This window comes from Excalfactoria chinensis, chromosome 2 (assembly GCF_039878825.1).
Source record: "Excalfactoria chinensis isolate bCotChi1 chromosome 2, bCotChi1.hap2, whole genome shotgun sequence".
Lineage (NCBI taxonomy): Eukaryota > Metazoa > Chordata > Aves > Galliformes > Phasianidae > Excalfactoria > Excalfactoria chinensis.
Genome location: NC_092826.1, coordinates 113,524,941 through 113,552,508, shown reverse-complemented (window position 1 = coordinate 113,552,508; position 27,568 = coordinate 113,524,941). Strand labels below are relative to the sequence as shown.

The 27,568-nt window shown below is 39.5% G+C and overlaps 1 protein-coding gene across 4 annotated transcripts in view; it reads right to left on the bottom strand.

Moving 5' to 3' along the window:
- Positions 1 to 27,568, bottom strand: part of RBMS3 (RNA binding motif single stranded interacting protein 3) — a 678,871-nt gene that overhangs the window by 237,612 nt on the left and 413,691 nt on the right. For all 4 annotated transcript variants that reach the window (XM_072330500.1, XM_072330497.1, XM_072330498.1 and 1 more), the window contains one exon: positions 10,105 to 10,196. In XM_072330500.1, coding sequence (XP_072186601.1) covers positions 10,105 to 10,196 — 92 coding nt within the window. The remainder of the gene's footprint in view (positions 1 to 10,104; positions 10,197 to 27,568) is intronic.

The following is a 27,568-nucleotide window of genomic DNA, read 5'->3' as shown; positions in this document are numbered from 1 at the left end:
CCTGCATGCTGCTTTAGGCTGTACTGCTATAATTGAACAGCGCTACATAAATGATAGTTCTGGTTTTCTACAATAGGAAAGGAAGGAAGGAAAGGAAGTGACTATGAAAATACTTAGATAAATGGTGGGATCACTATATTTTATGCAAAATGGACAAATAAGTTACAGAGATACCAGGAAAACCTGGGCCTGTACAGCACTCTTTCAAGCCATAAGCACAGTTAAAGCAGACAGTAAATCACTAAATCTCATCTCAGACTTTCCAATTTTGTTGTTGTTTTGGTTTTTGCCAGGTTTTGCTGACAGGTGGAAAAAATATTGCCTGAAATGTGAGCAACATTTAAATTATCACCAATTTCCTTCCTATTTCTACAGCACATTCCTATAAAGCACACAGCATTTTATTTCCAGTGCTCAGAATAATTAATATTAAATAGCCAGACACTACCAAGACATACCATAAAAATACCACTGTGATACTTTTTGCTACTCAAGAGAATTGCAATACATTAAATAATATTATCTGGAATCTTTTGAAATCATCATCCATACCTATGTGCACAAAGTTATAGAAATATAGCTACTTTAATACATATTGACTACACATGCGTGTTTGTGATACCACACTGAAACAGCAACACATATTAACTGAGTGGGATAGCAAATTGGCGAAGATGCCTTTGAATGTGGGGAAGTCTTTCTTCAAAGCATCTTCTTTGCCTATCACCAGCGTCATTTAAAAACTACAAATGATTTAAGAACATGCAAAAAATTATGTACGAGGCACGGATTTCAATGACAGGTCCTGGAATATACATCCACTTGTTCTGAGGAATTCAAATTTGAGCTTTCTAGCTACCAGGCCTTATCTATCTCAACTCCCATATATCCATATATCCCATATCTCAACACTCCATTTCTGACTTTAGAAATGAAACAACCCATACTCTGGGGGGGGCGGGGGGATGGGGAGGCAGGGGTTGATAAAATTATCAAGCCTGAGGTTAACTGAAAAGTGTCAGTCATTGGACATACACCCCACTACTTTTTGGCACTCATAATATGCACAGATTTATCCATCTTAACATGGGGAAAAATTGCATCCTATCGAATACTATTAAAAAAAATCCCAACATTTTAGTGCTGTATTTACATGTGGGAGGTCCAGTGCTTCTAACTAAAAATGCATTTATAGAACAGCTTCTGTCATTAAATTTTTCACTGCTTTTCAATTTATGAGATTGCTATGTTATGAAATAACCTGCAGTGGGAGGAGTAGCTTTGGTAGATGTAAATCTCCCAGACATACCCAGGACATACTCTTGTTTTGTTTACCTAGGGATGCAAAAGAGGACTCCTGCCTACTCAGATAGAGAAATGTCCCTCTAAGCTTCCTATCTATCAGCTGTGCTCTGACATTACAAAACACACATTACCGTGCTTCATGTTCATTACTTAGCAACTGGACCTCTGCTCTAAGAACTGCATCCTTATTTACACACGCACATGCTGGCGCATCTTTCATAAAAGTACAAAAAGAAGAGCGATTAAGGGAAGCTATGATCATGTCTCATAAAACCCTAAGTGGCATGAAAAAGATTCACGGAGAACAAGAGTCTTCTGTCTCTTTCAATACAAGAATTATCAGGCAATCAATGAAATCAGCACTGCAGGTTTAAGTTAAGCAAAGGAGACGCCTCTTTGAAGAATGTACAGTTAAACTGAAGAATTTCTTATGGCTACATGCTGTGCTGCCAACATTTTAAATCAAGAAAAAAGTAGGAGAAATTCTTCATTTGGGGGCGGGGAAGACTGTTCAAGGTTATTAAATACAAGCTCAGGAAACCCTAAACCGCAAATTGCTGGAGGCTCAAAGGACATTCTGGGTAAGTATCCTCAAATACTTGCCTGCTCCTTTTACTCCTCTGTTGGCAAGTGCTCTAGTGTGCTATCAGAAAGCAAATCTGATGTTAGACAGACTTTTGTTCTGTCCCAATATGGCCAGTTTTACATTCTTCATCACATATTTATTGCTGACGACTCCAAAGTCAGACTAATGTGACTGCAAATAGAATTTGGGCCTTCATTTTGTCATTACTTCCTTTTCTGAGCATAAATACATAGAAGGAAAGCCCAAGGACTGAAAAAATGAAATTATCTGACATCATGACTCAGTTTGTTGCATGTATCATGAGGAGAGCTTAATCTGATAGTTTTATACAATGGAAGAAGATAAGGTTTTTTTCCAGTGATAAAAATTACTGATCGTTAGTGAAGAAAATTGCACATAAACCTAAATTTATTCAGATTACAGACCAGACACTCTGACATGTCAGTTGATTAAGAGGTATTAATTAATAAGGAAAAAACAAGCAGAGTATTCACTAATACTGTAACACTTAGATATTCAGAGGGGGTGCATATATGCACTGGGAATATCTGTGTGCATTAGTAGTAGGTTTGTGTTTACTGGCAGAAAACACACCTGTGTATTTCCAGGCTGATGAACAATCACACAGCACTCACAAAGAAATGCTACTGAAGTCTGCACACCTGCTTTCCAAGTCAAACAAAAAAATAACCTACGAATGGCTTAATTTTAACACAAATTGCAGAACTTTGCCGAATCTGTGTCTCAGCCTAGACTGAGCGGTACCCCAAAATGCATGCAAATATTCTCCCACTCATGGTCATGTGAATCATTTCCTCCTTCTGAGGAAGCATGCTAGATACAATGATGTTTTGTTTCTCAGCTTACAAAAGCATTGTCCTCATGCTGAGTTACAGAAGAACATAATTAAATGATATGTCACTAAAAGAAAGGCTACGTACATTTTCTACCACAGTAATACTTTCTAAAACCACAGGTTTTTGATCATTTTGGTGTGGACTGGCTTTTTCCTGGTGAGTAAAGACGTGCCTACTGAATTTAGAACAGTTTCTCTCAGCCTGAGCTGCAGATTCCCAGGCTGCATAGTTGTGGTCAGATAACTCCTCCATGGGGCGTTCGTAGTTTCCTGGGTATGGGGGGAAAAACGAATTAATCTGACTCCAGTGTTTAACTCATTTGCAAGACTCATATTTCCTGTTCTGTAAACATAAAGGGTTTGCAAAGAGTGAGTAAGAGCTTCCAAGATGTATAGCTATATGAGTGCTAAAGATAGGGAGCCCCATTCTTCTTTCTGGCTTTAACTGCCAAAGCTCTGTGGATTTCAGCAGTATTATTACCAATTCAAATGTGTTCCAAGTCAGAGGAAAGTCAAGAACAATGTGTGTTTATGAAAAAGGCCAATTCTTGTTTGGCTGAAGTTCATAACCCGAAAAGAACCCAGTAATTCCAGTGTTCTCCAGCCTAAATGCTGGCTATGTCTTTCACTTACTAGCATCTGTTCTGTGGTACAGGGCATTAGGATCATGGAGATGGATATATTTACTGATTATTTACATTGCAATTCTCAAAGGCAGAGGAATGTTTTAATCTTAGATGAAGTTACAGTATGAAAAAAATCAAGTCTATCTAGAAACTAACGTAGCACTTGAATGGGGAAATGAAATGCCATGGAAAGGTCTATTTGAGGTGATAGGTAGAGAACAAACACAATTATATGTGTGGTAAATTTTTTCTAAGCTAACTTAAGTGGTTAAGAAAGGTGCTGAGCTAAGATTTTTGGGAACAAAGGAACATAGCACTGACCTAATTCCTTCCCATTAATCAACAGCAAAATCCCATTCACTTCCAGGAGAGTAGAATTATGCTAAGTTAAGCACTTCTGAAAACCTCCGAAGAAATTTTTGTGTACAAATTTGGCAGGTGTGGTACAAGCATTGCCTATGAATATCCCCTTCACAGTGACCTACATCACTGTAGGAGAAATACACGTGTGTGAAAGGACAGTTGGGTTTTAATACCCTCAGGACTACTTTTCAAGAATGGCTCCAGCTAATGCACTTGCTGTTTGCTTGTGAATACATAGAAACAGGAACAGTATCATTAGCTATCGGATAGTTCTCAGACAGGAGAATGACATTTTTTAGGCTAGACAAAATTATGCAGTCTTCCCATTAGGATCGTGTATCTCCACTATCATCTGAATCCATCACATTAGATGTAGCTTCCAAAGCTGCTCACTGCTTTAGCCTTAATTGTTAGAAAGCTCAAAGGACCAAATCATCTGCTGCTTCTAGAGCTTAAAGTTAGCACTTTGCTATAGTACATCTGTGATTTCATTTCTCAATTCAGTGTTCCATCTCACAAAAATATCTGGGCTTGGAAAAACACATTTTCCTTAAATATATATATATATATATAAATATTTATATATATATATATACAAACAAATAATTTAGCATCTCAACAATGCCTTTGTCTTCCTCAATCACTATTATTTAAAGAATGAAAGAATACTCTGTATTGATAAAAAATAGCACTAAGGGGCAAATTCAGCAAGGAAACTATTTAGAAGAGTGAAATGCAGCTCGTGCAAAACACCACCACAGATAAACAGGTTAGAGGACGAGGAAGGTAAGTGCTGATCACTGTCACTACGTTAAGCTGCCAGGCATGTGGTTATTGCTTAAAAAGAACTCTGTTGGTGTGGCCGACTCGCTTAAAGAAAGCAAACAAAAGAGTGACACTGGCATCTCTAATTTACGAATCTGAACCTAACCACTTTTCACGTGTTCCCAGCTATAATTTTTCATTGTAATTTAACCCAGGCTTGTTATTGATTCAGCTCAGTGTTGGACACACACTGTGCACAAGTACAGGGTGAGACAGTAAACGCTTTAGCAAGACAGCAAGAAGCATTCACGGCAGAGCACTCCTCACAGACACACTTGGTTGTGCCAGATTCTTCTGTGGGATTTCCTTTTCCTTGGAGACAAACTGTCTATTAACTCTAGAGCATCCAGCTCTCTGCTCCTTTCACAAGCTCTTATACTTGGCTCTGTTCTGTGGGAAAAGTTTCTCTTTCACATTTCACCTCAATTGTGATTGCTCCCTGTGTTTAAGCTTCTGCATGATGGGGAGATGAGGAAAATATCACACAAGAAGCAAAATTCTTTTCTGTTTTTCTCTCAATGAACAAAATCCATCAGAGTCTATTGACACAGCCCTTTGTCAGACCTAGGTTGTACAGCGTACACTCTGTATGGCAATTACTGCATCAGAAAAGCCAACAAATGATCCTTGGATTTAGACAACTACCAACGCTGATTAAATACTTCCTCAGTGTTCACATTTCAGACACAGGTAATGAGAATATCTAAAGGCAGTATTACATATAAAAAGCAAAACCCAGAGAAGAAGATCATCACACATTTTTTTTAATCCCTATAAATGCACTTGGAATAATAACATGATTAAAAAAAACTTTCTTCATAAATGTTTTGTTCAGATGCTAGCAGCCATTAAATAAGAAGCCATTACATAAAAAGCCATTACACGCTCTTCGTAAGAACCTATCTTTGCTGGAACTTCCACTTAGCATGGCAAAGACAACAACAGACTAGAACTGCAAATAAAAGATGGAAGTGAGATCCCAAATGTGTAGGTATGGACCAATCCTACAATAGCACTGTCCATCAGTTTCAGCATTGACAGAAGTACAGATCAAAGTTATTTAGAGAACTAGCTTCTCAAGTGAGAAGGCGAATGCAGACTCTTCCGTATCACTGAAAGCTAACCAACAAAGCAGATTTAGATGTCTCACAATGAATATACTGTACAGGGCTCTTCAGGACAATTGCAAATGCCAAAAATAGATGTGCATACAGATTTCATTAATGCGTTTCTCATGTGGTGTACTAACTTTTCTCTCTACTAGTACAAGCCAACTCACGTTCTACTAAGACTCTCCTACTTAATTTTCCATGTCCTGTTGTAACATTTTTCAAGAAAATGCCTGAAATGAGCATACAGAAAAAAAAATTAATATGATGCATAAATCACGCACACAAACAGCATCTTTTCCATGTTGTGCTTGTTTGGTTCCTAACAGAAAGAGAGAAATAAATCAACTATTCCTACAAGATTACCTAGTTGAATATCAGTTGTGACATTTTCAGCATGAAAATAAAACCCCCCAAAAAAACGGGACACTATTAGCCCAGACAAGTACACGCACACACAGTGAATCTGCATGTTTGAATTGAGTCCAAAGATGACCAAAAAACATGTATGAGTGAGGTAGACTGGAAACTATCAGTCAGCAGCTCCACAGCATTATTTTTTCTATAAATAAAACTATTATAAGGATTTTCGCTAATGATGGAACACTTAGATGAATGTCACTGGATGTAAGAGAGTGGCAGTAGTCAAAATCTGCATTGGGTACTTATGTAAGAGAAAACGAAAGAGGTAAGGAGAGAGCATATGTTTAAGAGAGCCTAGATCTCCTAATGGCAGGAGACTGGGAGCGCCCCCATCCCACTGGATGGGCAGCCATCCACAGGCTCCTGCTCACCTCTGCAAGAGTAGCACTGCTGTTCCTCTTCTACTGAATCCTATCCTGTCTGCTTCGCACTAGACTGAACAGCATCCAAGAGAACAAAATGAGAGATTCAAACACGTTTAATGGTGTTTTTCCCTGTGTAGGGTTACAGCAAGTATTAGCCTTGATGGGACAAGTTTTCCAACAGAGATGGGACTGGGAGCATCAGTCCACCAGAGTTTAGCCTTCTTCCAGAGACAGCACTGTGAAACAACATCAGCCAAAAGGGTGTCCAAATGCTATAAAAATGAGGGAGGTGGCTGTATTTAAGAGTCAATAAAATGAATATATTTTACTCAAGTATCCACAAGATACTTCTGTTAGCCAACATGGGTGGGGGTTCAGCTCTGCTTTTTGTTTTTTAAAGAAGATTCCTGGATTTCTATGAGAAAAATTATACTGTGTTAAAACTGAGAAAGAGCTTCTCTTTCCGAGCAAGATCTCTCTCCAGGAAAACATCACAGAATGCACCGACATTTCAGTACACTTTCCCTCACTACTGGTGAAGGCCAGTGCAAAGAAAAGCTGGCCAACGCCTCGTTCACCTTCATTCAAAAGCATTTGTGTCTGAACTAAGATTTTTGACATTCACTGAACATAGATTACTGTCTTTTCCCTGGGCCCTGTGCTGAGGCAGTTTCCCTGTTTTGGAACGCAGAAGAGAAAATAAAGAACTTTGACTCTGTTCTGCAAAGGGATAGCATGCAAATGTTTTAGGTATTTTCTTCACATTTTGACTTTTTTCATGAGATTGCCACCACTTACTACTAATTCAAGCAGTTCTCAGAACAAAACTGCTCTGGATAAATTTCCAGAAATGCAAACTAAATTCTTCTTCCACCTCTTTTTTTCCAGAGCTCTTTGAGCATCCTCTGTTAATTCAGACACTGGCAGGTAGTGTTGTCATTCAGTCCTGTTACGCAACTTGGCTTCCAACATCTGCAAAAGCTAACATGTTTCTCCAGATAGATTTGCTTTCCCAGGGTCCTGACTTCTCAGCAATGTGAGGTACTTTGTGTAGAGCTGTCTCAGTTTCCGTTGAATCCCCATTTTCTAAATAGTTTCTGATTTTTTCAGAGATACGAAAAGTCAGTTGTATATTTATCCTGAATTATCAAACACACTATAAAGGACCTATCTCAGATTCCAGGCACTGTGGCTAAATATTAAAAATACAGTGATCCTTATGCAAACAAGAAGTATACACGCCAGCCTCCTCAAAATCACAAATGGCTCCAGTCACAGAATCCCCAGAAAACAAACCTCAGTGGCTGGTCCAGGCCTTCCCACTCTGAAAGCATCAGGCTCAGAGGTTAGCTCTCAAAACACTGGGCATTCCAAACCAGCATTTTAAGTCACACTTAGGTTTCGGTATTTCCAAATATGCAAGTGCTGCAGTTGCTCACTGTTCTGAATCACAACAGATATGTCCTAAAGTTGTTGACACCTAAGAATACTGAATATAAGTTTACCTTTTAATCTTGCACTTTACATCTCTAATTTTATAACCACAACTTTACATATTTCTGTAGTTATAATTTTAGTCCCCTTCAGAAACAACTATTTGCGATCAACCAGAAGCTTATTTCCTGTATTTTCTGTCTTTAGTTTCTTTTTTGCAACTTGACTAACTGACTAACTCATCAAATTGTCTGTAGTTTAGCAAGCAGATTCAGTGTATCTGAGGGGAAAAAAAGATAGCACACAATCCTTAGTAGGTGTTCACATGCTACATTTTGCAATCTTTTAACCATTTGAAGAATACACTTTTTATCACCACCTGTCCATAAAAACTAAAAGCCAATAAACCATCTCCTGACCCTGAAGTCCAGAGTGGGGAGAAGAATAATGCTTCATAATTCAGGTGGAGATAGTTAGAAACCTTCTACTCCATCTGGACTGTCACAAGTCCACGGGACCAAATGGGATCCAGCTGAGAATGCTGGTGGAGGTGATTCCCAAGCCACTTCCCACCATCTATTAGTGTTCCTGGTCAATGAGAAAGGTGTCAGAGAATGTGAGGCTTCCTATTGGAACTCCATCTATCAGTAGAGTTGTAAGAAGTATCTGGAAAACTACAGGACTGTCAGCCTGACCTCGGAGCCAGGGAAGGTTATGGAACAGATCACCTTGAGTGAGATCATATGGCATGTGCATGACAACTGGGGGATAGGACCAACCAGCATGAGTTCATGAAAGGCAGGTCCTGCCTGACCACCTTCTATGACCAGGTGACCTACCTGGTGGATGAAGGAAAGGCTATTGATATAGTCTACCTGGACTTCAGCAAAGCCACTGACATTGTCTCCCACAGTATTCTAGAGAAGCTGGCAGCCCACAACTTGGACAAGAACAATCTGTGCTGGATAAGGAACAGGCTGGAGGGCCTGCTTGGTGGTAGGTAGACAGTTGGACTAGATGATTCTAGAGGTCTTTTCCTCTAGGATCCTTTTAATTATTCTATGATTCTATGCTTCTATAAAACAGCTTAGCTTGTATTCTGGGGCACTGTTAAATGGATCATACCCAGTTACTTTATGGCATTGTGTGCGTAGTTCAGTATAGGGTAGAAGAACCTCCTTTACCACAAAGGATTTTGCTTTTTTTGTTTCTGTGTTGTAGGGCTTTTTTTAAAGAAAAAAGACAATTTTAGTATGATATCATTGAAAAGTAAAGGTTTAAATCATCTTTAAATCTTTTAAACTGAAATTTTCATGTGCTGTGATTATATCCTGTTTGACTTGTCTCTGTTTTCATATTACCCATTTGTTTTTACTGTTCAAGACTCCAAGCTAGTGTCATTTCTGCAGAGACAAACTCAAGCAATACTTAAGGGCTTTTAGTGATTCTAAGACAAGGCGCTTCGAAAGTACAAAGCTAAGGCCATTTTCACCAACCGACACAGTCTAGAGCCCAAGACACATGATTATGCCTTCGGAAAGGCAGCAGCCGGCACACATGATAATCATTTCCTATAACCCCCACAGCCCCTTTGCTTGTGGACAAAGGATGTTTCCAGAACCAGGGTATTTCACCTTGCTGGATGCTTGCTACAAGATGCAAAGCATTGCTCCTGCAGCCTCTCCAAACAACATATGGCAGTGACCTTCAGGCAATCTCTAGCAAATATTCTTTCAGAAAATCTGGTACAATTCTATTTATATTCTTAAAATAAAGGTACAGGAGAAGCCAAATTGAGACAAATAAAGCAAACCTTGCATATGCTCAGGCAGTCAGTCCAGAGTGACCTACCATAAGAGAGGAATGTACACTCCAAAGCAAAAGAGCCCAATGGAGACAACTAGATAACTCCTTCCTGGTGTGTCCAGCACAAAGGCATTGCCAGCACTTTGTCGCTGCAGTGCTCTGGACCTTATAGCCCTACCACAAGGGAGCTAGAAATGGGGAATCAGAGAAGAACCACTTGCATAGGACATGGCCCTTGAGAGCACAGATCACAGGGCAAACGAGACACCGGAACCAAAGTATAAGACAATGAAATACACAATCCAAAAGCCTGTGAAAAACAGGAACAAAACAAACTCTTGGAAATTTCACAGCTCAGACATGAGACACAGCTCAAATAAAGTAGTAATTACACAGTTGCTCTTACCTTTGCCATCTGCGCTTGCACGCCATTTGCTTTGAGAGATGCTACTGCTTTCTGTGCTGCTGCCGGGCTGTCAAAATCTACAAAACCGTAACCTAAAAAATAAACACATATTATCATTAGCCATGAGCATTCACATAGATCAAGATTTCATTCCTTAAGGAAGACCTTTCCTTCTCTCACATTGTGTCAGTTTTCTGGTAGCGCTTCCGCCACCAGAAGCCATCACACCTCTGTTTCTCTTGGCTTTCCTTCTGCCTTCTTTAGGCCCAATTAGCCCTTTCTCGACCTAATAGGATCTAAAGAAGTGCAATGACTTGAGGCTTCAATGTGGAGCAAGGTGTGCAGTAGAGGGGACAAACAGCAGCCCTTTACCTGTCCTGATAGGAAAGTGGGACACTTTCCCAGCTAGAGCTCTGGTGCAGTGGGTTTCTGCCCTGTTTCTTCCCAAAGAGGAGGCACAGTCCTTGCCACCTGCCCAGGTAAGCAGCCACCATCTCTATGCTGGGCAGCTGTCCCCACTTCATGATGCTTCCTGCATCCATTTTACAATACAAGTTAACGTAGAAATGGTCTCTGTAGACAATGTGCCCTTATAGAAGGCTGTCATAGAAATCTACAGCTTGCAGAGGTTTAGATCATGAAAAAACAAACAGCCCTCCTTCCCTTTTCCTGAAACCACACAAGGATGAAGCTTTGTACAAGGAGTGTCCTAGGTCTCCGCAGCCATCTGGAGCTGGGTGTATGGGGCAGGGAGCCCACAGCAGACTCCAGCAGCTGGGTGTACCCCAAGGAGACCTCCAAACCTCTGCTGGGCCAGCAGCCACCAGGTAGCTGCAGAAGATAGCAGGATAATCAAGTCACAGCCTGCTCATACTACACCCCTTTCACCTCATCACCTAGAATGAAGGTGGGGCTCCCACCAGGAGCTGCTTCAGGGCATTTGTTGAGCATTAGCTTAGAGGAGGTGCACCTGACAGATTGACAAGGAGTGATCATCTGTTTTTAAGTGGCTTTACAATGCCAATATCTGCAGTAGTTCAGTTTATTAGCCACTCCAATCTTCTTCTCTCACTGTATCCCTCCCAGTTTCTTTCCTTCAACAAGGAGGACTGGTAGAAAGACTAGTCCAGCCCCTACTGGACATCAGCCCTGGAAGTATTTTTGTTTACCGAGAGACACAAAGATGGGCAAAAAGGACAGAAAATGAATTTTTAACAACTTCTAAGCACTTAATGACACTTAAGTCTTGCACATAAAGCTTTCAACAGATTTTGGAAGACTTAAAAATCTCACCAAGCAGCTGCATGGATTTCACAATCCATCCAGGGAACCCTTTGAAAACCTGAGCCTACATCCCACTAAGCAATTGAGACACAGGTAGGCACATGCTGCTCAGCCAAGCCGTGGCTGGAAGCCACCTCTCCCCTGGAAGCCGTATGCTTGAAGCTGAACTGCCTGAAAGCTTTCATAATATTAGCACAAGCATATTTATAGTATCACAGCTCCTTTGCAGACATCTCCATTTACTACATCAATACATATAATACAGGAGGCAACCACAGATATGCTTTCCTGCCGTATCCATTTTTCTCTTGCCAGCCTTTCTTCCTCCTCATGTGAGGCCTCATTGCCTTCCTCAGCGTGCCACATCTGTGCATGAGAATGTGTGCCTGCGATCACCTTGCCCCAGGTTATAAACATCTCTCTCTACTACTTTGGTATGTATGAATTACCAACGATGAGATAATTTTGTGTGTATGGATTTTTGTAGCTGTTGGCTTAAATCTTATTTGCAAAGCTTTAAGAAAATGAAAAAGGAAAAAAAAAAAAAAAAAAAAAAAAGCACCAAGATTGTTAAAGAAAATGCTGACAAAGCCTATGAAGATGCTGAAAAGCACTATTTTGATAACAAAGTCAAGATCTGAACCTTTCTCCTCAATCTGTTTTTCTGTTGTTCTTTTTGGAGTGTGTGTCAGCTGGTTTTGTTTGTTTGTTTGTTTTGGTAGAGCATTACTACAAACCGAGGGAAAGTCTGAACAACTGTGTATTGGGACAGCACACCTCATAACCTGCCGTAAAAAGCACACTGGAGTTTGGTCAATAGGGAGGAGGTTGCTTTATCTATTCAGTTTCTCCCATTTAATTTTCCCCTTTTTAATGCTACAGAGCATACCACCTGGAAACCAGCCTGTTCTCCATGGCAGGTTGCTCTGCCTTGTTCTTCAAGCTGCAGAGCAGCACAGAAGCTGATGCTGCTTTGAACCAAAAAGCCTCTGCTACAGGAGAACAAGAGCCCTCCCTGGTTTCCTGTAGTGCCTCTGCCCTATGGGAGAGCAGCATATCAGAAGCAACTGCTATCTTGCTAAAGGAGAGATCCTGTCAAGAAGCAAGAGCTGCCAAACGGGAAACCTGAAACGCATTGGGAAGTCATGGGGTGGCTTGGATCAAACACACACAAATGACTTTTTTAGGGTAGCAAAGTGCTCTTCTCAGGACATAAAATTTATTTCTCACTGCATTCATGCCAGAAAACTTGGAGGTGACAGTGCAAAAATAAGCTAACACTCCCCTTAAAAACAGATAACGGCATCGGAATTTGACTTTCATCATCAGCGCACAGCACACCATTCATGTATGCAGTAATAGAATGGAATGGAAGTGATTTTTTAATATAAATTTCTAGACAGCACAGTAAGTATTCTCATCTAAGTTATTATTGCTTGCAAATATAAACTAGATTATTGAAGAGTGTTCTGGTGTTGTACTGTAGGGATCAGGCACATCTAACAGTGGATTACTGAAGATTAACATCAGTCCATAATGTTTAAAGCAGTGGATCTCTCCTAAACATTTATTCAATAGGCACTAGTGGCTAAGATATCCATGTCATAGATCCAACAACAGTCTCTAGACAAAAATCTTGCATCTTCAGCTGGCCATTATACATTCTGGCATTAATACTACTTGCATCACTGCAAAGCTGCTCTTTCTCCTTCCCACAAGCTAATTTCCATTCCAAGCATCTTCCTGGCCCTCCCTGCTCCTGACACATCTCTCCACCACACACAGAACATCAGGACAAAATCACTCCATGGCTGCAAAGCACTCCAAAGCACATCAATCTGCTGCAAGGGAATCCAAGTTCCCAGGCTGCTTCAGCACTCAAGTATCCTTACAAGAACTCTACAATGATACGGAACAGAAAAAACAAGCATGTTGCTTTTCTGCACAGTTTACATTCTTCCCTGTAAATGTTTATAGGCTACATTGATGATCAACACTTAAGTTTTTCATTTGTTTAGAACCTCACTTCATTTATATTTTCTTGTTGTTGTTTTAGGCACTGAGGAAGTAGCACAGGCTATTATATATATATATACACACACACACACACACACATATATACATGGATGTATTTTTGTTTGTTTGTTTGTTTATTTTTAACGTGACTTTCAGGGTAGACTGTGTTTCATCAGCAGCTAAAACTGGGTGCTGTGACACCTCCTCCTTCTCTCCCCATAGCACAGATGAGCACCCAAGATATGAGAGCCCTGCCCTTTAGGCCAGGCCAGGATGCATCCTGGCCCCTGGCCACACTGTGGTGGTTGCCCTGGCAGGTGCAGAGACAGCTCTGGCCGCTCAGTCTGGGCTCCCCGCTCAGCCAGCCATTCCTTGGCTCTTCTGGGAGGAGGCTGGAAATGTCCTTTGGGACAGATTCAAACTGGGGGCTGCCAATTGGATGCTGCTGCTGTAAGAAAATGTCTGCATTGCTTCTCTTCTTCTGAAAAACAAAGCAGAGCCCACCATCCCCACCCTCTTCTATCTTCAAACTCCAGAGCTTGGCTTAGTATTTTTTTTTTTTTCTGGGTTTGTTTGTTTGTTTGTTTTCCATTATTATTTTGATCACTGCCTCATGAATGTTCTCATATATAGACTTTTTCTTTTCCAGTTTTTGAGCAGAAAGTCGTGTAAAGCACTTGCAGCCTCTATCAGGACCTCCAGATTGCTCACAAGAATCTATCCCCACCACAGGAAACCAAAACCAAAACTATTTCCTCTTTCCTCATGAGGCATCCTGCCCTCTTTGTTTAAGATCACAGGACACAAATAGGGAGAGCTACATTATCCCTTGCTGCTGGGAGAGTCGGAAATTGAACTTATTATCAATGCAAGGGCCTTAGATCAAGAGCACTTGCAGCACAGGTGAGTTTGGGTACAGTGATTCCGGGACCTCCAAGTTCTTTTATGGAGTGACATGTATGACTAGTTTGTAAATGTGAATACAAAAAAAAAACTGACAACCCACATACCAGAAAACAAGACAAGACTATCTAGATTAATTGTTCGACCTTTCCTACAAGAAATAAAACGCCTGTAATTTTGTTTTGGCTTGACGCCATTAGAGCTAAATAATTAAATTTCAGGAATAAAAGCAGTGATTTTGTACCTGTGGGGGAAAGAAAACAGCTAAGCATCAGCAAGAGCAAGTTTATAGCTCACTGCAGTAAGTGCTACCCGAATACCGCAGCAGACGCTAAACGTCTCCTACAACCCCAGCGGCTGGGGGCCTCCTGCTCTCCATTCCACAGCTCCGTAATTAAGCTTGGCAGCAGGTTCAAATGAATTAAAACTGAATGTCACTATTTCCTCAACAAATCCCTCATCCTTGTTTTTTTCTGACTTGTCAGGAGAAGACCAGCAGAACAGCAATTAGTGGTAAGCAGTGCAGTGAAAAAGAACCAAGTATACACTAATTAGGTCACTCGCCAAACACATTCATTTCATTGGCAGATTTAATCAATGTTTTCCTGAAATGTCTTAAATCTCCTATGCTAATTTAAAGTTTTGTTATTGTTGTTACTTTAAACACAGATGGGATGCCTGGAGATTTTCAATTGCTTTCCGCAAATCCATTTCAAAATAACAACCCCTCATATACCATATCATCAACATTTAGGCACAGGTTTTAGGAAATGGCCTCTAATTTTATGCCAACATTTTTGTGCCTGCAAATACCTGTGGGTGCAGTTCTGTGGATTTAAGTAATTGCAGGTGTGTATAGCTCTAAGACATCAAACTCTGAATTGCCCTGACTGATTGGGTACTTAAGGGTAACACCAAATAATTTAAGGTGCTACCTGTTGCTTGCTATCCCCACAATTAGGGCAAAGCTCTACAGCGGTAGCACAGATGATGGTGTGTTTCCAGTGGGCACAAGTCCTTCGCACGTGGGAGCCCCATTGTGCAGTGACATGAGTGAAAATAAAGGAAAATGAAAAAACAACAACAACAACAAGTGAAGGCCAGGAGAAGTGTGCTTTCCCAGCAGCAAGGTGTGGAACCTTGGCACTCAGCTGAGCTGGAGATCTGACGCCTCTGGCAAGGCATGGGAAAGAAGAAGCTGTGATGAACGACAGAGGATAATCTGGGATTGGGAAACTCTGCTTTGCCCTGCCTCAAGACCAAACGTCAAATCTGACTCCTGGCCAGGTACTGCTTTTAATCACTGAGATTCAAGTCAAGTAGAACTATGCATTTTACAACAACATGCTCACACAGAAATAAGGGAAAAGGATGGATGATGCTCCCAGACAGAAGATGGAGGAGATGGTTTATACACACTGGAATGGAGTGTTTATGTTCATGTTCATTCAGCTAATCTTGTGGGGGGGTTTTGTTGCTTCTTTCTTAGAGAAATACGTAAACATACTGATGGGGAGCTCATGAGTACTGTAGAGCTCCTCCAATGAAGTCACCAAGCTCCCTTTGTCAGAAGTTATATTATACATATATAGTTATATACGTATAGTTCTATATATCAGAAGTATTTTTTCCATTAGCTAGGATCTTTGCAAAAACAGAATGCATCCAGTCTGAATGGCAGGAAACATAAAACATGAACATTTTGCATAAAAATGGAAATGTCTCACAATCTTGTAAAGATGAACTAAAACTTGGTTATGTGTAATTTCAACAGTTCCTTTATACTGAAAACTGATTTTCTATGACTGGAACAGCAGGACATCTGGGGTTCTGCTTCCAATCAGCACCTTTTTAACATAGCAAAGTTCTGACATCTTGTTTTTGGACATCTAGAATTCTATATTTCAGACCTCAAATCCAGAACAGACAAGACCATGGATACAGTTTGCACCAGGTCTTCAAGAAGTATTAACTGTTTAGAAAAAAAGGACATGGTGATTTTAAGACAACACTTCATTTTTATTTTTTTTTATTTATTTTTAATCAGTGTGTTTGTTAACGTTACTCAAAGTTTAGCAACTGAATATCAATCACAAAAGGGGTTCTATAAAAGGTAAAAATATCTGTCTTGGGAAGAGACAGCAGTCAAAACTACCTGTTGAATTGGGAAATCATGAAATGAAATACACTCATCCTGAATACATTTTTATTCTTGAAGAGGTCACATCCAGACATATCTGAGTATATCTGAAGGCACCAGCACAAAGTTCTACACAAATGCTAATATATTTACAGGTATACAACTCAGCAAACATATAATGATCGGTGAAGTGGTTGTCCTTCATGCTTAGATGGAACCACTCGGATTTCATTTAAGCATAAGTCAATTTTAGCTGTAAAGCTCACTTTTGCCCAGCACGTAGAGTTCTCTTAAAAAGTAGTGTTCATTTTGACAATCAGGTAGTCCGCAAAAAAGCGATTACCCAGTAATTTACTATGCAATTTTCAGCCTTTGTTTTATGCTCAGATAAAGAATCAAATTAAAGTCTTATAAGCCTTGGAAAATTAGAGTTACAGAGCAAAGAGGTTGAATCGCCCTTGAACACAAAATTACTGAAAACAGATTTTTCTTCCATTGTTCAGATTGTGCTGAAATATTTCTCCAGCTCCAAAAGCTCAGAGTAATAGTAGAATTGTCTACATTATTATTACTGTATTTAAAGCCCCACTCTGTAACAGTGCTCTCAGTGACTAGAAAGTGGTGGATCCTTACATTTTAATTAAAAACGTTAATATATAGTTGAAAAAAATAATTGGAAACTGAGAGTCACAAACACAAGACAGAAAAGACAGTCCCTTCATTTCAAATCAGCCCCCAGAGATGCACCTACATTGTTAAGTATGCATATACAGCTTTATCCTTTGTTTGCTTTAGTTTGATATGGAAACATGGCACAAAACTGTCACTTAAATTATATTCCTTCAGTGATTTCTTTTTACCTCTTGCTTTGTTTGAATCCCCTTTATCACAGCAGAACTTGAGAAAAGCAGCCTTGACTGTAACTAACAAACCATTTTTAGACATCTGTTTACAAACACATTATTAATTTGAATATTCAATTCCTTTGATTTAAACAGTTTATATAAATGCAGGTTATTATTAGTTACACAACTAATTAATGATACTTACAGGCAAAAATACTAAGTGTGGAGCTTGTGATTATCCTTTCTTACACTTTAAGCTGTTAATAAATTCAAACCTTTTGCAATCTCTAGTAAGTAAATGTAACAGTACGAGGAATGCTATAAAATTTTAGGTTGTGGGGAAAAAGTACTTATTAAATAAGCAAATACACATCTATTTATATTCTCTTGGAAAGTAGTTCTTCAAAATCACTCAAGAATAACAGAAGCAGACCTTACAAAAATTCTGTGTGAAATATGGTTGCAATAACAACAGCAAAGGGGAGAGGGAGGAGCAGAGCTAACTTCACAGGTGCACCAGTCAAGAAAGTGATATTGCACTCAAAGACCCTTGCTCACCATTTATGTGGCATTACTGTCAATTCAGAACCATGAAGACTGGGAAACTGGAGAAAACTCCGGAAAGTCCACAAACACAACCTCCCAAAATCCAGTAGAACTCTTTGATTACTCCTAAAAAATATGTCAAGTGTTTGAGGCCTTAAGAATGACACTGCATGTGACTGAGAACCTGCAGGTAAGCAACTTACAAAGTATGATCAATGTGAACACTGAGTGATAAGATTCCACAAACACCTGCCACAGAACAAAAAATACGGCAAAAATAAACCAGGAGAATAGTTAAGAAATGTTTCCTTGTATTCTGCTAACAGTGAAAACTTAGATGAGTTGTACAAAGCAAATGACAGAAGTCTCATTGCTCAAGTTACCAAATGCAGGCTGAATGAAGAAGAGAACGTACTGTAAACCTTGCAGTGGCAGAAGGACAAGAGATAAATGAGTTTTCCATCACCACCTTTGGAAGTTATTCTCTCTGCAAGTCTCATCAATTCATTGTGAAAATTCAAAACCAAGATAAAAGCTTTTTTAAATAGGTAGTAGCTCACATTTAAAATTTCTGTATACTGAAACGTGATTTTGTATTATATCTAGTTAGTATTATAACATTTCTTATTAATGTACATGTTCTGTAATCACTGAGATTATTTTTACTACATTTGTTTAGCATAAGGCATTCCTTGTTGCTCAGGGGCTGAGCTAAACTTCACATGTGAAGTAGCGGCTGAAGAAAGCAAAATGTTCTCCCAAAAAACAAGTTCTCCAAGAGCAGTGCTAAGTTCCATATTTATTAAAAGGGAGGGAAGGATACAACAACAGATTCTTCCCTTGACTGAAGAAATACCGTGACTCACAAGCGTTAGTGTTTTGCAATAATCACAAGAAGACAGCCAGACCTTGCGCTTCAGATTAAGTTCTCACTTTCAGATCCAGATCTATGATATCCATTAACTTCACCAAAAACTTGACATTAGCCTCACAGACAAAGTTGAAAAGGATTGACTTTTTAAACAATTATTTTTCATATTTTCATATTCGCCTTCCTCTTTGATTTTACAGCTGTTTCCAGATGCTGAAGTTCCAAAATACCACAAGAAAGACTGTTTTCTTGGTATTTCTAGCCAGCAAGAAACACCGACACTCTCATGAGAAAGTCTGTTCTTATGAGGTTTCATGCTCAGTTATGTGGACTCCAGGGCTTAACTTAGCTCGGATAATGTTTGAGTAAGATATGAAACCAAATCTCTTGAGATTTGTCCATCACTTATTTTAGAGCTGAGTAACTTGAGTGAAAAAACTGGTCTAGAGAAACTGCTTAGAAACAAATCATTCAGCCATAACCTCTGAAAGCTTTTATCCCCTGTGTAGACAAACATTTCTCTCTACTGACTGGACCAGAGGTTACCTGGAGCTAAACAAGTTATTCACCAGCTGGTCAGCAAAGGGGCATGCACCCTAAGAAGCTGTAAGACTGACTGCAGTGGACTAGTTAGAAATGATGTTAGCAGTCACACTAAGCACCTTGCAGGCATGTCACATCACTCCAGCAACATTTATGGGACAGAAAAGGAAAAACAGAATGTCAATGGGAGTTCTGCTTTCAGTGTATGGTGTATTTATGGGAGAGAGAAATGAAATATTGCAGGAAAAAAGTGAGGTCCTTGGGTAGTCAGCTTTTCCAACAGTAGGCTTAAACAGTGATAGTATTCTAGGAAGCAAAGAAGAATATTCTGAATGACATGACACTCTTTGTCAGAAATGAAATATTCCCTTCTCTTCCTCTCGATGCAGGATTGCTTGGCAATCATAACATTAAGTAACTACAAATGCAAGTGGGAAGAAACAATCTGACAAGAGAAGATGCACTTGGTGATCACACTGTGATTACTGTACTTTATTAAAAATAATTTTCATTTCAGTATGTTTTGACAAGAAAATAGAAAGCATCTTGTGCAGACTTCAGGAAATATTAAAATAACCCAAGGTGATGAACATGTTATTATCCAGCCTGTTCTGAAGAGATGATGCTCAAGTACTGAAATGGTTTTCATTTCAAATACATAATCATTTTCAAGACACCACACTTGAAAAATTGGATTGTATATTTGTCATACAGTAAGCAGTGATAAAGAGCACAGCAATTTATGTTCCTTATGCAAACCACTTGTAATTCAGAAAACAACTATAGTTTCTAAGAGGCAGCAAAGAGATAGCACTTTCTGAAGAAGTGAAATGTTTCTTTTTTTCATGCCAGTTGGCCAATTCTGGCATGTCAACCTTTGCTATAATAAACGTTTTAGATAACATGCAAAGGGCTCCTTTTCCAACGTATCAACACTCAACATGCCTTGGAGATCTAGGCAGAGACGAGCAATATGTTGTGAATATTTCATTACATGGATACTAAGAAAAGAATCATGACACTACTGTCCATGCTAAAATACCAATGACTTTTTGAGCATGAGGGAAGTGTGCTTTCAAGGAATAATTTCTAGGAGCAGTGCTGCTCTCATTTTTCCTCCCTTACTTCTCCTTCAAGGGAAGATCAGATCATGTAGGGATTGACATTTTATGGAAATTTTGGAGCACTGCAATGCCAAGGAGCGTCCAACCGGGATTAAGTTCTGCAGTGTAAATTCTTCCTTTATGTGTTCCCTTCCCAAAGACCCACTGAGCCCTGTGGCTCTATACCATTTTAATATTTTGGCAATGAGGGTCAGAGGGAAGTAGAGTGTCACCCCTCCTTTAACGCTCACCATAACCTCCGTATGATCAAGGACAAGGCAGCACAGAGCACGATAAGCCACAACATGCAGGTCAGAGGAAAACCAATGTAACAGAGACAGGTCAGGTTCACTGTACAAAGATCTTGGTCTTGGATGGTATTTCAAGCAATCAGTATTGAAGTATCCCAAGAGTATGACAAACATATTGCCCATCACTATTTGCCCATCACTATTTATAGGGTGTTCTTCTTTTTCTTTTTTTCTTTTTCTTTTTCTTTTTTTTTTTTTTTTTTTTTTTTTTTTCAATAGATCCTTTTGTGGTTAAATATTAGCTTCTCCCTCTGAGACTCTCATCATATGTCTACCACATTTATCTGTAGCCTGAAGTTCCAAAAACGCCATTATTACAGTACCCTCAAAATAGCTATTATTTTTCCAGGAAAAAAAAAGAAAAGAAAAGAAAAGAAAAGGAAAGGAAAGGAAAGGAAAGGAAAGGAAAGGAAAGGAAAGAAAAGAAAAGAAAAGAAAAGAAAAGAAAAGAAAAGAAAAGAAAAGAAAAGAAAAGAAAAGAAAAGAAAAGAAAAGAAAAGAAAAGAAAAGAAAAGAAAAGAAAAGAAAAGAAAAGAAAAGAAAAGAAAAGAAAAGAAAAGAAAAGAAAAGAAAAGAAAAGAAAAGAAAAGAAAAACAACAAACTGAGATCACATCAGAAAATCTCTGTACAAGATCTCCAGTCCATTTTTCAAATTCAAGATAATTTTACAACCTACATAAATGGAAGATGCAGATAAACTGAAATGTTGTCTTTTAATCGAATCTGAATTTCTGAACCTGTCAGAGTTTTCCTATAACTACAGGCCACATACCTCAAGTATCTGAAAAAAATGAAGTGAATAATATAATAATATAATGTTTTAACTGTAAGTAAAAACTTTTTTTTTTTTTTTTTTTTTTTTTTTTTCTTTTTTTTCTGTAGCTATTTAGTGTTATTTTGACTGTCAGCTTGCATTTAAAATCACCTACTGGTACAATACCCGGCAGTTACACATTGCAAAGGTATGGTGAAGGACAAGAACTAGAGACTACATTGAAACTGCCTGCATGATGGCTATGAGGCACTAAAGGGTCAAACCAGGCAAAGGACAACTGCCTCTGCACAAGAACCAATCTGTAGAAAGCTTTCTCACACTGAAACTCATGTCCACAACAAGCCTTCACAAGCTTGTAGACAGAGACCAGAAGAGGTATCTGTGGTCTTTTGGTAGGATGGATGACTATTACCCATCACAAGGTGACCACATGGGGGTTACACCAGTGACTCTCAGAATTTTACTAATATAATTGTATATATACTGGAATGCTCTGAAGTGATGTATCCTTATATCACTCTTTCTGTCTTCATAGCTGTGCCCATTTTAATTTAATAAAAATCCATGAATTTAATAACAGCATAAAGTACATGGCTGTGATAGAACCTAAGTTTATTTGCTGATAATAGCTCTGTATCAGCTTGGTACATCAAATAAACAAGATTTAAAGAGAAAGCAGGGGTGTGTTTTGCCAGGACACATAAACCAAGAAAACATATCCTGTCTAAGAAGCCAAAATGCTTATAAAAAGATATTTTACATCCTTATACACCATATTGAAGAAGAACCAGAAATACAAAACTATTTTTCAGTCTCTCAGGAAGCAGAAATGACTCGCAAACCCCTCTGCATGTGGGTTTTTGGTCAGACCCTGGGCTGATGGCCCACCAACATTCAGTGTAACAGGTGAGACGGCTGATAGGCAAGGGGCTGCAGACACCAAAGGGATGTTGTTGTTGTCAGTGGTGGAGATATGTAAATGTTTTGAGAGTGAATGTCTGATTCCTGTCAACAACAAGAATTAGCCAGATGAGCATTCAGCATGCATGCATGTTCTTCCTTAGTGTACAAATACCATACTACAAAGATTGTACGTTGCTTGTTTTATTGCTGGCCTGTTGTCCTCAACCCTTACAGCTTTACCCCTCAGCAATCATTCCCCAGAGATACTGATTCCCTCAAGCTGGGCTGGGAGCCCTTGAACAAAATGGGGAGAGCCTCTCTAGTACTTTGTTGAGGGGCACAACAGCCTCAGTCTCCCCAGCAATCTTCCCAGTGTTGGAAGACAAGATGAGACTCTAATAAGAGACACATCTGAAAGAGAAAGCCTACAGTATCTGAAGTTCTTAGCATCTCTCCTAAAATCAATAGAAAGAGTCATAGAAGAAATATTCATCTTAGCCTGAGAGATGTATTGTTTTCTGCTGTATTTACAAATACATGGCACAGTGACATCACACCACCCTGCTCTCATATATATTGTTGGGATTTTTTTGATTATTATTTATTATTTTAACTCCTGTCAATGGCTGGGACAAGCTCTACACACACACACACAAATTGCCCTTGTTTTTAGCCTCTAGAGACAAGCAGATATAGCAGATGAAAGGTATCATGCAAAACATGATGGTGTGACCCAATGGGAAACAGCCTACAGTACAAGGCAGCCTTTCCCTCCCTTAGGGTACACACTACAACCTCATCTAACTCTACCATTCTTCATCCAACTTTACCATTCTGTTTTGTCACTGAGGAGATTTGCATTTATTGCATCAAAGCATTTTTGTCCGAGATAATGGCGACCAATTAAAAAAATCCCCACCAAATAACATATTTCCAGCCCTGCTGCACACATGTGGAACAAGTGCATTGCACTTGTTTAATGGGCTAACCAACAGAATCAAGCCTCCCTCAGGAAATTCAACATTTCAGTATACACTAGGAAAACCGGGAAAGAGTCAGCTTCCAAACAAAAAAATAAACTCCACATTTAATAGCTTAAAATGAAGCCACTGAAGACTAAACATCTGGGCTTTTTGGATATCATCCCAGATACTGCGTGTAGCATCGAAGCTCTTCATCACTGTATCCTCTTAAGAATTTGAATAAAATTGTTCCCCCAGTATATACCGCTTCTCTGCAGAACATTACAAAGAAAGTGCCTGTTGCTGTAAGATCTCAGGGCAAGGCCTGGTTTTTACTACTCGTGAGGAGAGCATTCAGAACCATAGGGACTTGGTTCTCCTTGGTATCTCCGGGACCTTCTGTAACACAAATCACAGTTCTGCAGCAGTGGCAACAGCAACAACCCACGTGGACAACAAGAAGAAGCTAATTAGAGGGGGATTATTAGAAACACTTCAGTAAATCTGTAGCACTTCTAGAAGTGCTGCTGGAAGTCAATGGGATTTTCTGCTCCTGAAGAGCAGCAGGCAAAGCTAAGTGCAACACTCCAGCATCCATCAGAAATTTGCTCAGCACTGAACAACACAGCATGCCTACATGGCACAGAGCAGGCTGCTAGAAGCACATCCAAGATATTTAGGACTGTCTCGCATCAAGGACTAGCAGTGGGGTCACCAGTTGCAAGACTACATCAGAGAGATTTCCTCAGAAGAGCACTGTGCTGTGTAGCACCACCTGCTTGGGAGCTTCTGAAAACTCCAATTCCCGCATAATCTGCTTTAAGATCTCCACTTCCAACAGCTGCTGTGCTTTGCAGTTGGTCCCAGATATGGTCTGATGCAAACCTGGATTTATAGGGATTGCTCAGGAATGACCACATAAAATTCTGTTGCTGGTTGTGTGCAGGAGGTCAGGTTAGATCAGTACATACATAAAAACTCTGTGAATGACTGAGAAAGAACATATGGAACACGGCCACTGCAAAGTAACTGAACCAGTACAAAATTTCATAAGCCAGAGGCACGCAGATTATAACTAGAGCCAAACTACAGAGTGCAAGAGAGCCACACAAAAGACATTGGATAAGGCTGAAACAGAATTATCCTTAATAGACAGTGCCTCCCCAGAGCTTTTGTGCTTACAGCCAAGCAAAACGGTTCTGTGCAGGAAGACAAGAACTGCAGACTTCTGGCACAGCCCTGGAGACACAAACAATACGAGAGACTCATTCCCATAATGGAACAAAGAGGTGAAACAGACCCCCTTGAAACAAACAGTTCCTGGCCATTGTACCATCAAAGCAAGAACAAATAAAATTGAATGTTTCATCTAAGTTTTTATTTTACATATGTACAAATAAAATGAAGACTAGCAACTTTTATTTTATTTATTTATTTATTTATTTTCTTTCAGGAGACCTTCCCTGACAAACCACAGGAAATCACACATCATATCCCCAAACCCTTTCTTTTTCTAAGGGATATATTTGCATTAGGTTCCATAGTAGGCTGTGCCTTTCTTCACTTCTTTTCCAGCCAGTCTTGTTCACTTCCTTTACAACACTGACACGATCCACTTCTATATCCTCCAGCTCCTCCTTTTCTCCCTGCTTCTCTAAGGTTGCTTAAAAACAAAAAGACCCATAGTATGTTTAGGAAGACGACTTGGGTAATGATACCTCCACAAGTCCTTTCAAAGGAGTCATTCTATCCAGGACTGACAACACGGAAAATATTTCCAGAAAAAAGCCGTTTACTTCCAGCAAATACACAATCACATCAACAAAGGCATAGAGAGTGTGAAGACCTCATGCTCTGATAACATTTGCTTGCTTCCTCTGTCCACACTTGCAACACATTTGGGTTTTATTCCCTGTATTTGCTGCTGTTTCAAATGGATTACTCCTTTATTTTATTTATTTCTTCCACTTCTCATCCCTAGCTTTTTAGTTATAGCCTTGTCCAGCACCTTGTCTGCTCATTTACACTGTTCAGATGGCTACAGTAGTACTCAAAAGAAAAAGTGTTGCTTCTGAAGTGGAAATAAGAAGACCACAGAGGAAACAGATATCTTAGGAGTTTAGTACAGAATAAGGGATCTGGGAAAAAAGGTGAAAAGTAACCAGAAAGGTTTATACTTAAATGACAGAGCAACGAAGGAGCCAATTACAAAAGAAAAAAAGCAAAAACTACTCCAAATCTTTGCTTGAAGTTAAAGCTTCTTCAAAAAAAAACAAGGAAAAAAAAATACAACCCCAACAAACTATTAATATATTGGATTCACTATTTTTGTTGTTCAGTATGTTTCCTTGCTTTCTGATTTTATCCAAAATTGAAAGCATGCTTGCCAAAATAACATGAGAGCCCTTCTACTAATGAGACTTTTAGGCAGAGAAAATGTCAGAATTTCTAGATAAATAAGAAACAGATCGTACTAGATACTCAAAGGCAAAATTTAATTCAGGAAAGAGTCCAGTCTCACATTCCAAGCAAGACCATGCACAAGGACATTCTGGCATTTTATTCGACCTTTAAAGACAAGATAGAACAAAGAAACAGAGACCAGACCACAATGATATTTCCATTTAGGGCAGCACAAGAAAGGCAATGCTCTGTCTGCACTGCAGTCTTCAGATCCCCACCTCACTGTGTTTCTACCCAATAAGTACAGCTAGAAAAGCACTTCAGAGGAAAATGGAGTCTTGGAAAGATTTTAGCCATGCCTTAAATAACATTTTTTTATCCAAAAAGCAAGGATAAGATTACTATTCTGCTTCTCAAAGTCAGATTTCTACAGGAGAAAACTTGCTCCCCCACAGCCCAGCTGATAACGGTTCAACTTCCCACATCTCAGTTCTGCCCAGCTCCAGATAATCTTGACTAATTTAGGAGGGGAATTAGCTGTATTCCCTGCATGTAACTGAGGATAGAGAGGCTCTGCTACAGTCCATCTCAAAAAAAGTTTCACTTTCTAAACTGTTATCTAAAGGGGTTTCTCTTTTCAGGTTATATACGCTCTAGCTTTTAAACTAAGAGACTTGCTTCTGTCTTAGAACTGGGCAGGGTGAGTATTGCCTTCTGCAAGTGTCACTCTTCAGCCTTTATCTAGCTTGTGGTATGGGGCAGGAGCCAGGCAGCAGCATGTGCCAAGGGGAGAAGATGGGAAAGGAAGGGAAGGGATGGGAAGGCATGATGCATGCTGGGTTCATACCCAGAGGCAAGAGCAGGGCAGCAAAGAACTCATTAAAAGCACAGCATAGGTGGGTAAGGAGACAAGAAAAAGAAAGAAATCAGAGATGCTTGTCCATTGGGTTTCAGTACTAATAAATAAAAACTAGGGCAACGCACCCATTTTTATCACAAGGCTCTGCTAATGAGAACACTGCTAATGAGAACACAACATGGACAAAAGATTCTCTCAGAGCTTGTTCATTCAGCACCGAATGCTTCCCAGTGAAAATCCAGAAAGACTTCCTAATGGGAATTAGTTCATTCTCATTGTGAGCTGGGGGCTTTGAAACAAAAATACCAAGTGTTTGGTCAGGAAAACTAATTTGGGCCAAATATTGTTCTAATTTACTCTCCATCATTCCTTTCCCTCCCCTTTCTGTTCTTCAGTGCTGACGAAGGGTATTGCTGTCACCAGCACTTCTTTCTGTTAGCACATGGCAGGAAAAGGTCTCTTGCTTGATTGCCTTCACTGTAGTTGAGTCATGCAGGAAAACCATAGCAAGACATTACAATGAGAAGTGAGTAGTCAGCTAGCAAGCGTGAACTTTTACCTCAAATTCCTCTGCTTCCTTACATCTATTTAAAGTAATTCACTGCTGTGCATATTTTAACTAGTTGACAAAATTAAAACACACTTGTCATTTCTTCTTCAGTTTGGACGTGTTGTTTTTTTTCCTTAACAGGTGGAGTAAAGAATCTTGCATCTTATTATATGTATGCACAATATCTTTTAAATATCAGCATAAATAATAGGAAGTCAGGTTCCAGTTGGTGTAATTTACTATATTGACTATGGGGTATAGAAACAGAAGCACTACCCTGAGTATCTGGCACCCTGCTGCATCCTTAAGTTATCACTTAAGGTGGTAAGGCATAAGTACTGTCACTCAAATCCAAGTGTGGGTTGATAACAGACAAGCCAAGGAACAAACAACCCCTTCATAGATGTAGATGTAATCATTCTCTGATTACATATGATGCCCAAGAAATC